The 17,137-nt window shown below is 30.9% G+C and overlaps 3 protein-coding genes across 7 annotated transcripts; 2 read left to right on the top strand and 1 right to left on the bottom strand.

The window, feature by feature from the left end:
* Nucleotides 1-354: 354 nt before the first annotated feature.
* On the top strand, nt 355-7,423 carry LOC123706873 (U4/U6.U5 tri-snRNP-associated protein 2). 4 transcript variants are annotated; one of them, XR_006753444.1, is made up of 13 exons: nt 355-436; nt 707-881; nt 1,099-1,253; nt 1,531-1,645; nt 1,865-2,040; nt 2,147-2,372; nt 2,652-2,775; nt 2,957-3,116; nt 3,478-3,668; nt 5,409-5,561; nt 6,203-6,317; nt 6,762-6,876; nt 7,321-7,423. XR_006753444.1 is itself a non-coding variant. In XM_045656445.1 (10 exons), the coding sequence occupies exons 1-10, from the start codon at nt 821-823 to the stop codon at nt 6,297-6,299; spliced, it is 1,458 nt and encodes a 485-aa protein (XP_045512401.1). In that variant the 5' UTR covers nt 588-820; the 3' UTR covers nt 6,300-6,327. The 4 variants fall into 4 exon arrangements, 1 of the variants encoding a protein (XP_045512401.1); XR_006753445.1 differs by lacking the exon at nt 355-436 and adding an exon at nt 503-580; XR_006753443.1 differs by lacking the exon at nt 355-436 and having other exon boundaries at nt 588-881.
* An 8-nt stretch (nt 7,424-7,431) lies between these two features.
* LOC123706875 (thioredoxin-like protein 1) lies at nt 7,432-9,538 on the bottom strand. The gene is made up of 6 exons (XM_045656446.1): nt 9,346-9,538; nt 9,109-9,265; nt 8,901-9,011; nt 8,646-8,795; nt 8,371-8,504; nt 7,432-8,113 (listed from the first exon to the last, which is right to left on the bottom strand). The coding sequence occupies exons 1-6, from the start codon at nt 9,441-9,443 to the stop codon at nt 7,903-7,905; spliced, it is 861 nt and encodes a 286-aa protein (XP_045512402.1). The 5' UTR covers nt 9,444-9,538; the 3' UTR covers nt 7,432-7,902.
* A 1,259-nt stretch (nt 9,539-10,797) lies between these two features.
* On the top strand, nt 10,798-16,040 carry LOC123707157. 2 transcript variants are annotated; one of them, XR_006753462.1, is made up of 7 exons: nt 10,798-11,134; nt 11,421-11,570; nt 12,161-12,334; nt 13,036-13,156; nt 14,915-15,081; nt 15,423-15,750; nt 15,858-16,040. XR_006753462.1 is itself a non-coding variant. In XM_045656987.1 (6 exons), exons 1-6 carry the CDS (start codon nt 10,909-10,911, stop codon nt 15,686-15,688), a joined length of 1,104 nt encoding a protein of 367 aa, XP_045512943.1. In that variant the 5' UTR covers nt 10,798-10,908; the 3' UTR covers nt 15,689-16,040. The 2 variants fall into 2 exon arrangements, 1 of the variants encoding a protein (XP_045512943.1); XM_045656987.1 differs by having other exon boundaries at nt 15,423-16,040.
* The last annotated feature ends 1,097 nt before the right edge of the window (nt 16,041-17,137 follow it).

Raw genomic sequence — 17,137 nt, 5'->3', positions numbered from 1 at the left:
GGCTCATATCTAGCCAGTCGATACTCAAAATAAGATGAATATAGCAGTTTTGGAAAAAGTTCGAATCGATTCGTCAATGCATTATATTGTCTATGACGCGAGAGCTAAATATTTAACAGATATAAACGTGAATTAATTACATTATATATAAACTTGATCTTCAAGTACTTCTCAGGAATCGTATTTTTTTTTTAATTTTATGGCCTGGTAACGAGACCTTTAAGCCAAGTCTTATTTCAGGAATCGTATTTACCAATACAAAGTGTATTTAGTATTTCAACCCGCTTTTGTAATCGGAAGTTGGCAGCACTGTATTTGACATATGACATTTTTTGTTTTACTGGTCAATCTGAAGTAAATTTGTTTTATTCAATAGGGATGGGATTTTTAGAAAAACTATGTCTATTGTATTTATATTGAAGTAAATAAGAACTAGGTATTTAATATCTAAAACGCAACAATTAAGAATTAAAATAAATAAAAATACTAATTTTCGCTTCATTTAAAAGAGGACCAAACTTAATTAAGAAATATATATTTAAAAAAAATCTTAAGTTATAACCCATTGGCATTGTGGCATGTATTACCATGTCGTACATCCCTAATTTCTGAACACAATTAAATGATTTAATGTGATTGCAATTTTCAGTTATAATTTAGCTATCATACTAATTTTATCATAGTTTTCTGTTTAATAATGTTACAGATGCTTTACACGTTTTTATACGAGAACCCGTTTACATTTGGATACATTTTATAAGTTCACATAACTTGTTGTATTTTGTATTAACTAGTATAGAATCTAACCTAATAGGTGAAAATGAGTGAAGGTCCACAGAAAAAGCGCAAAAACGATGAAGAAAATTCGACAGAATTATCAGGTAAATTGAATAGAAAGTCCCGGATACCTGATTATTAGAATTGCTTTATTTTATAGAAGAATATACTTTCAAAACACAACTATAAATATTTACAAATAGCTTGGTTCTATCAGATGACTAAAGAATGTGTGTGTTCTGCATTTTGTTTTCTTTATGAAAAAAACTATTTATTAAAGAAAGGCATTAAAATGTAAATGTAAACTAATTTATGTTCCAGAACCTCCATCTAAAAACACAAAAATGCAGATTCAGTGTCCATACTTGGATACAATTAACCGGCATGTTTTGGATTTTGATTTTGAAAAGCTTTGCTCTGTCTCGCTGACAAGAATTAATGTTTATGCTTGTCTTGTTTGTGGAAAGTATTTTCAGGTAAATATTTTTGTAATGTTTATCCTTTTTTCTTTATACCACTTTAACAATATGACAATGTTCAATTCTCAATTTCTTAGAAACTAAATCATATTTAGGACTCTTAAGTCTTGGTTAAAATAGCAGCACATAAATGAAACAGCTAGATAATCTTAGGCTTATATATTTTCTTTTAACAATCAATTTATACTCTGTTGTATCTATCAGTTAGTTGACAACAAAGATTTAAAAAATAAGTCAAAGAACCCTTTTTAAATGTTTAATTGTATTTTTTCAGGGTAGAGGTACGAACACTCATGCATACACACACTCAGTTGCAGATGGGCATCATGTGTTCCTAAATTTAAATACTTTGAAATTTTATTGCTTGCCTGATAATTATGAAGTCATAGGTATGTAAATATATTATTTTGAGAAATATATTGAGATGAAGTAAAATAGTTTGTGTAAATATAATATAATTTTATCAACGTAAAAGTTTTAAATACCTAAAATATTTACATATTAAAGGGTTCTCAAGTAAACAGAAATCAGTAGTTTCTTTTTTATAATTGGAAATTCCTTAAGATATGATAAAGAAATTTTCTTTTAATAAGTTTAAACTTTTTCAGATTCATCACTTAATGACATAAAATATGTGCTCAATCCCATATTTACAATGGAGCAAATAAAACAACTTGATTATAATACTAAGATGTCTCGAGCAATTGACGGCTCTATGTCCATGCCTGGAATTGTTGGTCTTAATAATATTAAGGCCAATGATTATTGTAATGTTATATTACAGGTTTGAATATATTTAAAAATACGTTTACTTATAATATATAAACAAAGTGCCAGTTTCAAATATATCTGGTGAAAAACAAATTCTAAATTTAAAATGTTCATTTTAGTGTCTAGCTCAAGTTCGGCCATTAAGAAATTACTTTCTACGTGAGGAGAACTATGCTAATGTCAAACGGCCACCAGGAGACTCCTCATTTTTACTTGTGCAGCGATTTGGAGAGTTATTAAGAAAATTATGGAACCCCCGAGCATTCAAAGCCCATGTGTCACCTCATGAAATGTTGCAAGCTGTAGTATTATGGTCAAAGAAGCGGTTTCAGTTTATTAAACAAAGTAAGATTTTGCTATATGTATTGATTGCATAAATGGTGCATGTTTTAAAAAATGCTATTTACAGATTTAAACCAAAACCAAATTCAATTTCTAAGCTAATCTGCTACTATTTTGTTATTCCATACATATCAGATAGTGTTTGGTTAAAGTAAATAAATTTTTTAGTATCCACAGAATTCTATCATATCATATCCTGAAAGATCCTCAAAAAAGGTAGTATATTGAGTACCTTTTTGTTCACATTTCTTATTTAATAAGTATTATTATTTTTGTTTATAGGTGATCCAATTGATTTCATGTCGTGGTTTTTGAATTCATTACACATGGCGCTGAATGGTACTAAGAAACCAGACAGTTCAATTATTTATAAGTCATTTTTGGGCCACATGAGAATTTATACAAGGTATGAATTTTTTATTTTGTATTGCAAATCTTTTAGTGAATTAACAAAAAGCTCTAAAAAAATTATTGTTTTTGGGAGGTTTATTATATAGATCAGTAGAAACAATACATTATTAACTAACATTAGATTAATTATAAAATTTAAATAATTGAACATTGTGAATAGATACTTCATTTTCCAGAAAACTTCCACCACCAGATGCAGATGATGCTGCTAAGGTAGATTTAAACAGTGAAGAATATAATGAGATGATAACAGAGTCTCCTTTCCTTTATCTCACTTGTGACTTACCGCCAACGCCACTATTCACTGATGAATTTAGGGAAAATATTATACCACAGGTATAAATAGTAGTAACATTATTTTATTGTATTAGTATCACATGTATTAATCAGTAACAGCTGCTTATCTGTAATAAATTTATGCAAAATTATAGGAATAGTAAGATTTTTTTACTACATTTAATTCTGGTAAATTGTCATTTTAACCTCCAGGTCATTTACTTTCTTTGAAATATAAATTATTCCCATAGAACTCAGTGGGGCAACACTTGGCTGGCTATTAGGTCTGCTTTTTCATGCGAAGTGTGTTTTGTTTTGCTAAAAATTAACCTTGACTTTCAGGTTTTATGCACTTTTGTAAACAACAAGAAACAAATCAAGAAGAAATGTTAACAATAACTTTATTATTCTCACATTACAGGTTAACCTTTACCAACTGTTATCAAAATTCAATGGGCAAACATCGAAAGAGTACAAAACATATAAAGAAAATTTCCTGAAAAGATTTGAGATTACTCAGCTGCCACCTTACCTCATACTTTATATTAAAAGGTTTACAAAAAATACCTTTTTTGTGGAGAAAAATCCTACTGTTGTTAATTTTCCTGTCAAGTAAGTGTCATCTGATTACGTTTTATATCTTATAATATACACACAATATATATATTGTGTGTATCTATGTTACATGTCTATACATTTATATTTTATTCAAACATATAGCTTGCCCCGGGTAAGAAAGGCGTAAAAGCTACATCTATTTTATTCAGGAAAAATAAAAGACGATAATGCAATTTTTAGGTACTAGGATACTAACTACATTACATAGGTATAGAATTATACATATCAAATGAAAGCTTTTTTTCCTATTATACGATTTAAATATGTATTTAGTGTAAATAGTCAAATATTTAGTATACATATTTACTAAGATGTCTCGAGCAATTGACGGCTTAATATCCATGCCTGGAATTGTTGGTCTTAATAATATTAAGGCTAATGATTATTGAAATGTTACTTTATTAAACATGGTTATGTATTTAGTGTAAATAGTTAAAAAATAACTATATGTATATTACAGTAATTCATCTAATTAGATTTAAGAGCAACAGCGTTTACGATTGTTTCATTAAACATAATTACGGACGACACAGTAACCGCACATTACAATATCACTATTTCAGGGGATGTAACATTAGGTTAATGAATATTACTAAAGGGGCTCCTAGACGGGCCATTTTTTCGCCAAAAAGTATAGCTGCAAGAGTGTGGCCAGCATTTACGGCTAGACTATGCAATACTCGGATTTTTTTTTAGTATGGAAGGGATACATAACCAAATATTTTTTGTATGTACGATGAATGTTTAGTATGACCGGAAAGATCGCTTTGCAATCGAAAATACTGCAATGTTTGTCAGATATTAGTATTTCTGTCTCGCTTTATGGCCTAAGTGCGTCCCTTTTTCATGTTACGTGAAGTTTGCCACGATTCGTTCGAGTAGCGCTATGTTCGTTTGTGTTTGTTTCTGATTATTTTGGATATAAGTACTAGAATAGCGCAGCCACGTATGAAGACCATGCAAAGACAAAATAATGAGCCATATGCTGATTTTCAGCCATGTTTTAAAATGTTTTTTTTTTGTATTTTCGGAATATAGTCGGCACTGATGTAGCCACATATTTTATTAAAAGTGTAGTCCATGGAGAGGCCTCTTAACATTGTGCACAAAATAATTTAGGATAAAGACATCCTCGTGATTTTATAATAAAATGTTTTGCAAACATTCTGAAGAAAAATACAGTAAGTTAAATCACCCAAGTAGGTCAAAAATTAGAAAATATTAAAACAGTCGTAATAGTGCTTTACGATATTGTTTTCCGGGGAAAGCGATTTACACTAAGGATTGTAAAGTATAATAATGTTTTGTCTTGTTCATGCTAAAATGACACTGGAATCATAAATACAATAGTTAGACCCTTATAAAATTTTCATGAATAGAACCAATAGGATCTGTAAGTATAGTCTAGTTGGATGGTTGTTATACAAGTTTAATTAAAAATAAAACTTAAAAAAAAATTAAACAAAAATAAAAATTTATTCCTCATGTAAATCAGCTGTTAAAAGAACTGTTTTTTATTTTTAAAAAAATATTTAGTATTCAGTAGCAGTTTTTTACTTAAGGGTTTAATGAGAGTTTTAAAATCTCATTTAAAATTTAGACGAAATAAAGAAATGTTTTAATTTTTCTGGAGATGTTCTGGAACTTTCTTTGTTTTGTTTAATTACTGGTATTCTAAATTATAAAGAATTTGGAAACATTCAGATATTATTTATTATATCCGATTTGTTACAGAAATGTAGATTTTGGTGATATCCTGACACCAGAAGTTAAAGCAAAATACAAAGGGAAGACAACTTATGAGCTGGTAGGTAATATACTTCACGATGGTACACCAGAAAAGGGCACCTACCGAGCACATGTATTGCACAAACCAACACAACAGTGGTGAGTCTGGGAAACATCTGTAAATAGCATAACATAGGAAACAAATTTTATAATTAAACTAAAAGATTTTTTGATTAAACACAATAATGCGACGTGATCGGTCATAGTTTTTTCGAAAGTTCATTAATTAATAAACTTATTTTATAGGTACTTTAAAATATACTCTTTATTACGTTTTGCATTTTATATATGTATTTCCCAACTAATCTCAACAAGTACAGAACCAAATTTATTAGACAATATTACAGCTGATACAAGATATATATTGTAAGATAAGAGAAAATTGGCTGTATGTTTTAGTGAAATGTCCAATTAACAAACAAACAAGTTAAACAACAAATAGCAAGTTAAATTTTCCATATATTTATTCACGTACGTCATTTACACAAAATTGAATTGAAATTGGTTGGGTTTTGATGTAAGAACCCAATTTCTTTAAAATTAATTGTACTAATTTTCTGTGAAAACCACACTATGAAACTATATAGTCCGTCAAACCTGTTAACTCATGGCTAATTTTTTACATCTAAGTTTAAATTCAATTTCAGATAAAATTGTGTAAAATAAATTGAAACAATCTATACTATATGGGATCTATTAAATCATTGTGTTAATTTAATTTATTGTTTGTATTTTTCCAGGTATGAAATGCAAGATCTTCATGTTACAAGTATATTACCACAAATGATAACCTTAACTGAAGCATATATCCAAATATATGAGTTAAAAGATGACTAAAATAAAATGATATAAAAAGTTAGCAATGTTTTTATTTATTGAATATACAAATACCAGCTACCTGACTGATTACATACAGTGAAATTCTTAGATTAATACAGAAATATACAATTTTACTGTCCTTTGACACAATCAGATTCTTAGGATATTTGCAACTTTAAATACTTAAAATGCACCTTAAGTTTAGTTCATTAGTTTGCAATTACACAAAATTGAATTGAAATTCGTTGGGTTTTGATGTAAGAAACCAATTTCTTTAAAATTAATTATACTAATTTTCTGTTAGAACCACACTATGAAACTTTATAGTCCGTCAAACCTGTTAACTCATGGCCAATTTTTTACATCTGAGTTTAAATTCAATTTCAGATAAAATTGTGTAAGATAAATTGAAACAATCTATACTATATGGGATCTATTAAATCATTGTGTTAATTTAATTTATTGTTTGTATTTTTCCAGGTATGAAATGCAAGATCTTCATGTTACAAGTATATTACCACAAATGATAACCTTAACTGAAGCATATATCCAAATATATGAGTTAAAAGATGACTAAAATAAAATGATATAAAAAGTTAGCAATGTTTTTATTTATTGAATATACAAATACCAGCTACCTGACTGATTACATACAGTGAAATTCTTAGATTAATACAGAAATATACAATTTTACTGTCCTTTGACACAATCAGATTCTTAGGATATTTGCAACTTTAAATACTTAAAATGCACCTTAAGTTTAGTTCATTAGTTTGCAATTACACAAAATTGAATTGAAATTCGTTGGGTTTTGATGTAAGAAACCAATTTCTTTAAAATTAATTGTACTAATTTTCTGTGAAAACCACACTATGAAACTATATAGTCCGTCAAACCTGTTAACTCATGGCCAATTTTTTACATCTGAGTTTAAATTCAATTTCAGATAAAATTGTGTAAGATAAATTGAAACAATCTATACTATATGGGATCTATTAAATCATTGTGTTAATTTAATTTATTGTTTGTATTTTTCCAGGTATGAAATGCAAGATCTTCATGTTACAAGTATATTACCACAAATGATAACCTTAACTGAAGCATATATCCAAATATATGAGTTAAAAGACGACTAAAATAAAATGACATAAAAAGTTAGCAATGTTTTTATTTATTGAATATACAAATACCAGCTACCTGACTGATTACATACAGTGAAATTCTTAGATTAATACAGAAATATACAATTTTACTGTCCTTTGACACAATCAGATTCTTAGGATATTTGCAACTTTAAATACTTAAAATGCATCTTAAGTTTAGTTCATTAGTTTGCAATTTAATGTCGTATTTTAAAAGTCAATCCATGCTGTTGCTTGCAATGTGCAAGAAATAACAGATGTTAGAAGCCAACAACAATAACTTCACCAAACAATGGTAATAGAGAAGAGGCAATATAGGAGTGAGGAAGCATTGTTTCTATATAATTAAGTGCCACTTAAACTGGGATACTAAGAAGCAAGTACACGTTACCAGGTTAATTTCTAACATGTGATGTTATTCATAGTTGACTCCTTTTTAATGCTTTTAAAATTTAACGACATAATTGCAAAAGTCTGGGCTAGTGGCTTTCTCCCTTTTTACCAGCAACCCGTTTGAATTCTCCCATGTTTGTTGTTGATATTGGTGACCCATAAAAGGCTAAGTGATCAATTTGTGTTACTTCATCCCCGGCCTGATTGTCTTTTATGAATAACTGAATGTTTTGAACACTCTGGAACTTGACAAATTTCAAGGGTACAGGGTTACCCTCCAAGTCATTTGGTGTCATCCTAAAAGTAATATTTTTTATCAGATTTAACATTTTATTTTATTTGAAAGCGGTGTTGAAGTCTCCAAGAGAAATATAGACAGACATGTATGTATGCATTTCTATGATAATCTGTTCATGCACTAACCAATTAATTTTTCAGTTACATATTTTTTTAACTTCAAATTTGTGTTGAAATTGCAATTGAAATTTAGCATGGCAAATACTTGATATTCAAAGAAAGAAATGTTTCAAAATCTTAAATTTAACAATGCTTACTCCAACTCCTGAATTGATGCATTCCCAGAGGCCTGGTCAAAATCAAGAGTTCGTGGTTGGTTGATAAACAGTTTTATAAACTTAGGTCCTTTGTCAGCTGGTGCTTTGATCTTAAGGGAATGTAGTTTAACCAACTAAAATATGAAAATATTGCTTGTAAATTATTTCATTTAACAATCTTTAAAGCTGTTATAGACTCTATAAGGATTAATATAATGCAGATAGTATAAGTTGGTTCTTATTTTATATGTAAATAATAGTTAGCTAATTTATACCTGATTAAATGATATATTGATAATTAGCTGTTCATCACAGTCACTGGCCAAGTATCCACCTCCACTAGTTAAAGCATGGGTGAGTGGATGGTTGTCTGCTTCATTCAAACATTCACATTCACTCTTGGTTATAAAAGTCACTAAGTCCATCTGTAAGTTAAATTAGGTGGTTGAAAGGAAATTTATACAATTACATACAACTTATGAACCAGAATGAACAAGTAGATTGTTGTTTTACAATTTTGGTATACATACATGTCCAGCAACAGAATTATCCTCATCCCCAGCATCTTCTGTTCCGTAATGTTGCCTTACTTTATTTTCTAGAGTAGAAATATCTGCACCTTGAAGACGGTCAACTCTTGTCTAAAATTTTAATGATGAAGGTATAATTTTGTTACATTCTCAAAACATATTTTTCTGGCTTCATTCACCTAATTTAATACTTCATGTTAATACTCACTATATTGCGATAAAATATGAATGTCGGCATAGCAGTGACGCCCTGAGTACTGGCAGTTTCTGCACATCTATCGACATCCACTTTTAAGAAAACTGCCCTTGGGAATTTCGCAGGTAATTGCTCAAAAAAGGGAGCGATTCGCTGGCATGGTGGGCACCTTTAATGAGAAATATTAAGTTTAAACATGATTCAATACTGACGATGACTAGGAGATTTTGAAGCAAAGGTTAGATTTACCAAGTAGCTGTAAAATCTACAACAACCAGTTTAGTCCCTGCATTGGCCATTTCTGATTGAAAATGTGCTTCATTTTCTATTACTGTAGCTAAACCCATTTTAGTGAATATATCCAAAAATCATCCAAAATACCAACTTGAACCCAAAAAACAAAAGTTCACTTCGTAATTCGTATTCCGTAATTGGCTATTTTCTAATGACAATTCACTTTCAAGGATCGACAATTGACTTATGTCAATTTTTAGATAACAGGATATAGCTGGACTTGGATTCGCTATGGCTTTACTTAAAAAGAAGGCGTTCGTACGGACAACAGCTGATCCAATTACTGTAGCAAACAATAAATTAAATGCCGCCCGCGCGGCCAATAATAAAAATAGAAATTCACAGACTAGGGTAAAAAACCGCCTTCACCGGGGAAGGCGAGGACCTTTACTTCGCACTTCGCTCACTACAGTGAGCTTCCGTCCTGCCCTTCAGGCGATTGACCACCCCGCGACGGCCCAAGCCGAGGTTCGAGTGTCACAGACGCCCTTGCGCTAGCCGCGGGAAAACAAGCCATTCTGGCCGAGCTACGCTCGCCAAAACAGCCCGAGCTGAGCTGTAAAGGCCCTTAAGGCCAACAGCGAGATTCCATTCAAAAAAAAAAAAAAGGACAACAGCTATTGTTTCTATTTATTACCCGCAAACTGATGAACGCAATTTTATTATTTTTATTGCACTATAATATCACATTATTAAAAAATTGAAGTTTATTATATATATATAATAGATACTTACTAACGTTCTTGGGTACGATAATGTTAGGTATATTTGTCTGGTAGGAATAATTATGAGCTTACTGCTACTTACTTCTAATTATATATGTTTTTTTCTGGATTCTCAATTATTTGCTACAAAATTTAGTTTCACAATATATATAATTAGAATATAATACTGTAAGGAAAATATAAACTTTAACTAGAAAGTGATAGCCTGGAGCGATTTTCGTAATTTCAATTAAGGTTGGACATCGAGATAACGTTACCTACGTTTCTCCTTCAATTTAAAATAAAATTGGATAAAAGAGTAAAAACTATTGAATAATTATCAACTAGGTATACTAAAATTACCCATAATTATTTTTTCTCTAATTTCATTAGACATTAGATTTCATATGACCGCCGACGATAAGCTAAACGCGCCCAGTTATCCATTTACTTGAAACTTAATATCTGAATTTGCAGGGAATTTTTAGTGTAAAAACTAAAAAATAAGCTTAATTAAAACAATGGAGTAGAAATCGTATAAATATTCTTTAGTAACTTATTAAAATAAACGACAACACTCTGTATCTGTTTAGCTTACACCGCAAACGGCTATTTTTATTCATCTCGGAGATTTGAGAAAATTGAAAACAAATCCTGATTAATTCACGGAGTTTCATCTTCTCTACAAACCGTAGGATATATAAACATTTGACTTACGAAGAATAATTCAGTCGTCACACTTGTAGATAAAGATAAACTTTTCAGTGGTGTCCAGTGCAATAAGAAATTCGTGATTTTTTATTACTTCGTCATTATGCTAACTTGGTGTAGAGTGTACCTTCTGTTGTATTTATTTTTTTTAAATTGTGGATTTAAGAGCTGTTTGCCAAATATTAATACAAATTTAAAATTGTCAAATGTTCCAATTAGGTCAGATTTGGATACATTATTGAATGTACTTACAAAAGTGAGCAAATATTACCGTAAGAATATAAATGTAATTGATTTAAGCGCATATTTCGGAATTTTCTTGGCAAATGGTGTGTATTTCATAAATCTAAAGCATATAGGTATATATTTTATATAGGAAACTAACAGGCCGGAGGGCTATGTGATGCTAAGTGACACTGCCGCCTAGACATTGCCAGAGCCGTTGCGTTGTCGCGTTGTTTTTAAGAATTCATACGCTCTTTTTTGACGAACCACAAGTATTATTTTAGAAAGATTGAGTTCTGCGTTTCGTGTTTAATACAAATCTGATATCGTAAGTTATAATAGAACTACAAAACAATTAGTGAATAACCGAGTTACATTTTATTTTTGCAGTAAATTTAAAACATGCGTTAGACAATAGGCGGCGCCGATTAAAAGGTGAATCGCAATTACACGAAATAATTGATTTGAACGCTGATATAATAAGACATTTTCAAGTTAAAGATAGAGAAAATAATAAATTAAACAATGAGGAGAAAATGAGTAAGTAGCTTTTGATTTAAATTATAAATATATATTATAAATTATTAGTGTTTAGCAATAATAGAAAAACTTTTATTTTTTATTATTATTATTTTCGGGTCGTGAGAAAATTTGTGTTAGTGTGTATACAATTAAGACCCAATTGCCAATTTGTATCTTCATATGATACATCTTTTCACAGCTTGAAACTGGATAAAAGTTTATACTTTTAAAGTATGTATTTTTTTTCTTAACATTACAGTTAATAAACCTAGTGCAGTGAATATAAGTGCAAGTGCGGTATCTCGGACACACGAACATAGTGTCAAAACATGACAGAACACTAAGACTGTTAATGAACATTACCTTAGTTTAATTCATTAGTATTGTAGAAAATTAAGTCAACATAATATTACTTATTAGCCATAATTATTGTATAGGCTACTTTATTGCAATAAAAAGATACTATATAGTTAACATACTACCCGACCGAAAAAATAATCAAGTCATACATACATTTTTGTTATAATTAATCGATTTTGTTTAGTTTATAAAAAAATATTTTAACTGTATCATTTCTATTTTCATTAAATTAATTAATTTTATTACAGTATTAAAACTCTTTTCCAACGAGTCGGAATGGATTAAAAATATTGACAACTTTACCTCGCCTAAAATACAAGACCGCACTACTGAGGCAACTCGATATATTTTGAGCGATTTGAAGAGCTACTCAGATAAAATACAAGCGGTTGACGATGGAGTTCCGAACCCTAAAAAATCTGGTAAAAAGTTTGAATCACATTACTTTACTCCGTTGTTTACTTAAATCTGCTATATGCTTTAGATAGAGTAGATTGAGTTGGGGTTTGCGTAAAGCGACAAACAAACACGAAACCATTATAACCGTGCGTTTAATTCTTATTGAACAAACGAACGTATAATTTGTAATTTGTATCATATCACGTGTTAATGTTGCTGTTGACCACAATTAAACAGAACGCGCTGTTGTTTAGTCTTTCGTTTATTTTAAAAGAAAGAGGAAAAAGTGGATGTAATGACAAGGATACGAAAGGGAATGCTTGTTAATCCATGTAGAACGAATGAATGAGAAGCGGTTGCCTAGTATATCCTGCTTGTTAACAGTGGAGGCAACCGTGGATTATAAAATCATAGGAGAGAAAATCATAGATATAAGAACATACCTGGACCAAATTCTGGACGAGAGAAGGGAAAAGGTAAAAGTACCCATTACCGGCACGGGTCCATTTTGAATGTCAAGAAAGTGGATGAAGTAAGAGGAGCGGACCGTCGCAAGTAGAGACATGTGTTCTTTATCCTTCGGGGAAAGCCAAGATCATATAAATAGAATAATAATAAAAAAATATATTTCCCCACAGAATTCCAAATTACGTGCAAAACATAGCGATGCGATTCAGACACACAAATGTGCTATAATTTTAAAATTGGTATTTATGTTTTGCAGATAAATGCCTAGCATCGCTTGCTATTGGGCAACTAAATTCACATGATATTTGTACGATCGACAAATCTTGTTACGGGATATTAAAAAATGGTACGAACTATGGTTACGCTTTGACACATAGGTGAGTGGGTATCTTCCTTCTTTCTTTATTTCTTGATAGCCATAACATAAGTTTGACAATAGTATTCATATGAAAAATTATCAGCGTCTGTGGTGGTTCATAGTTTGATAAACAACTTTTAAAAGCAAACATGGCATTCTCTTTTTGCATTCTGTTGTAGGTTTGTGATAAACTAAGAATTTGATTTAAAGATACTTTTCGCATATTTTATCGTTTAATGCTTAGTCAAAATCCATAATAAAGGTACTTGGTATCGTTTAATATTTCATCCAGGAGATGGAATAAATTACTATTCGCGATCAATTGTATGGAAATAATATTAGCTCACGCTTTGTCACGTGACCATTTCCATAACAACTCGTTTACCGTTAATGGGTCTCGCCTGTCGAAAACAGCCACAGGAGTTGTTAAACGCGGAATAGAAACTTTGCTCATATACTTTAAACGCATTTAATTATTGTCATTAAAAATCTTCTTACTTTCATTATGATTAGTGAAGTCTTGTTTCCTTTTTTATTTGGCCTACTTCGCATTTTTTTGTAAAGTTCTGTCTAGAAGGGATTCTTTATGTGGTAGTAAATGGTAGTGATTCTTTAAGTGGTAAAACGCCTGTTGAAAACAAACAGCAATGTAGTATTTTGTGTGAGTAACATTCCATAGTTAAAATCGATTATTATCGTCAAGTTAAGAAATGGCATGTTTAAGCACATTGTATAAAGACATATAGGAGACACGAAGACGTTATCCTGATTGATTTTTTGAAGGCGTATCTTAAATCGGTTCCGTGTAGAACAAACCAAGAAGAACTCCCAAAGCTCTTTTAGTTTGCACATAAAAAAATGATTCAAGTCCTTTAATTCATTCACGGGTAGAATGCTCATCTGATGTTAAGTGATATAGACACTTACATTGCAATAATTCTTGCGAGCCGCAAGTGCGTTGCCGGCCTTTTAAGACTTGGTACGCTCTTTTCTTGAAGGACCCTAAGTCGAATTGGTTCGGAAATACTTCAGTGGGCAGCTGGTTCCACATAGTGGAGGTACGTCGAGGTGATACGGATGGTATTTTGTATTCTGCCTTGATGTCCCGTGATGAAACTCAGCTACAGGTATTAGTCCGAACAACTCCTTTAAATACTGTCAATGGTAATTGTGGTAGAAGATGCCTAGAGACCCCACATCCCTACGCAACGCCAAGGGATCAAGCCGCACTGTATAGAGCCAAATTTGCGCTGTATAGAGTTGCAAGCGGTCTCCCGGAGTGAAGTACCGCCTCGCCCTGCTGAGCACACCAAGCTTCTTAGAGGCTAATTTAGCCACCCCTTCCAATTGATCGCGAAACTAAACGTCATTCGATATGTCAATGCCCAGTATTCCTAGGCTTTATGGAGACTGTCTACAAAGAGAGGAGTAGCGACAAAGGGAGTTTCAGTCCCAGTTCAGTTAAAGTAAAATACTTTAAGGACTGAATATAGCGAAATAACATTGCTGCTTAAATAACTTTAATCACATAGTATTGTCTTTTGTTAAAATAGCTTTTACACATTAAGAAAAACACTTTTTGAACGGATTAAAGCTATATTATTATTAAAACTTATAGTCATTTACATAATTATAAATTTTAATTTTTTCCGACGTTTCGCGAACTTTTTTAGTGTGCGTGGTCACGGTGACTGACAGTCAAAAAGTGTTTTTCTTAACTTTAATCACATTAAAATTTTGAATATTTTTTTAATGAAACCTCAATTCTCCTTCTCAGACTGCTTCTCCTTCAAATGGCCCACTACAGCCTTCATTGTAGCATTTTCTCAAAATCAGAAGATCGCTACTTTTCTAACAGGTTCTGTTCAATGTTGTACGTAGAGGCTGAGTTTATTGCAATTCAGGATTTTGAAGCTGGCCTTGTTGATTTAATGTTGGAGATACGTAAGTATTGCCGTTGTTTGTCTAGTATTGAAAAGTTCAAGTATTTTCTGTAATTATTAAATCTAAAAGGTACTTGACCGATTGTTGCTGTATTTTTTTCTTAGTATTTAAAAATGAATTAAAATTTGTATAGTTGTTCTGTTTGGTATAGTTTCGTCTTGTGTATGTTTATAATAAAAATATTGAGCTGTGGAAAAATGAAATTAACTTGCGTGAAATAAGCAATGCATACGCAATGCAAGAGAACAGGCTGTTGTCAATTATTGTTTTGTTTTACATCGATAATTGTTTTGTTTTTGTACAATCGAAAAATATTGTTCAAGGTTGTTTTAATATTTTAGTGTGTCTATGCGGTCTTCACGGCCACGCGCAATTCCTAAACAGAACTTGGCTTGAGCGGATCAAACGGTTTCAAACGCCATACGGTTGCTTTGGTTTGGATGTGAAAAAGATGGAATATACTATCAGACAAGAGGCTCTCAGGTGGAAACTATACCGAACTAGGGATTATCGTACTCTAGAGGGTCTTTGTAATGAACATGTAACGTCTCTTGCTATGGCTAGTTATGCTGAGGCAGTAAGGTTTATTCTAGAGATCTACTATTAGACATATTTGACAATTGATCGAAATATGCCGTCGTTGTTACAAATACCGATAATGTGGTGTAGGTAAGTTATTTTGACATAAAGACAATATCTTAAAAACATAATCTGTCCCACAGGTTATAATGAAAGCACGCCACGATATATTTATTTCGTAATCTTACTTATTATAGATGTTAGATATGTCCACCTTACCAAAGAGGGTGTCAAGAAAATATTTTAGGAAGCGGGAAGACTTTATTTAGCTATAGTAAAAAATTATTTATTAAAATATTAAGTTGTAGTTTGTTGAATGTTTAATTTTGGTTTTCTTTTTTTTTAACTATTAATGTACTTATGTTTTCCGTTTCATATATTTCGTTTAGTAATGTAATTTGTTTTAGCTTTGTATATTGTCTAAATGTTTTCTTTTATAATGTGTATAATTGTATATGTGTAGATAAGATTATTTATAATCTTACATTGAATGAACCTTACACGTCTACTATTATAGTACATATATTATTGATAGTTTAAATTATAGAAAACGTTTTCGTAACTTGTAATAAAATTAAGGTTCTCGTGGGACCTCAAGCGTGCTGGTTGATTTTGCATTGCCTTTTAACTTTTTGTTGTTAATGGATAATTTTGAGTAATCTGATTTATAGTTACTGCTTTAAAAAACCATAAAAATCTGTTTACTTGAACTCTCAATAAATTATAGTCATAATGCTTTGACATACGTTAGATGGAGCGGATGCATTAAGTTCTCATTAAAGGTCTACTTGGTGATTGTGGAAAGTGACAACATGTCGGCCTCGATATACATAAATAAGTACAAAATCAATGTCGGCCAGAATTATTGCATCATTTCCGTGCTCTAGGGGGAGTCAAAATACTATAATTTGATACGAACATTAATTAATACAGTTTATTAAAGTTTACGTTAAAATATATTTTCGACATGTTTTAATTTAGATCAAGAATTGCTCTTTCAAGAGTCATATACAGCTGTATTGCTGGATTGAGCTGTCTTAGCATTGTAGTGCATTATCAGTGGTACAGATAAAATTTTACTTATCGATCATAATTTCTTACTTATAAACTCGTTACTACGTTGGTATAACTATTCCACCGTTATATGTTTCCGCATAATAAAGCCGAGTGTTTCGAGGAAACATCGCAGTCAGTATCCTGAGAAGGTGTCTTATAACTTTACCATTGTTATTCAGAAACTTATATACGCACATATTTAGTATAATATATTTGATTTTCTATTGTGTATGTATCACATGTATCCATTAACGCTAATGTTAGAATTTTTATTTTATTCTAACTAGATATTTCCCGTAATTAGTATTTTGTTAGTATGTAATTAAGTATAATGAATGATGTGTTTGACTCTTAAAGGATGTCCAATTTATTTTTTATTCAGTTTTCCTTTGTTCGTTTATAGGTGTAAGATATTGTGTTT

This window comes from Pieris brassicae, chromosome 3 (assembly GCF_905147105.1).
Source record: "Pieris brassicae chromosome 3, ilPieBrab1.1, whole genome shotgun sequence".
Classification (NCBI taxonomy): Eukaryota; Metazoa; Arthropoda; class Insecta; order Lepidoptera; family Pieridae; genus Pieris; species Pieris brassicae.
This window is presented reverse-complemented; position numbering and strand designations above follow the sequence as displayed.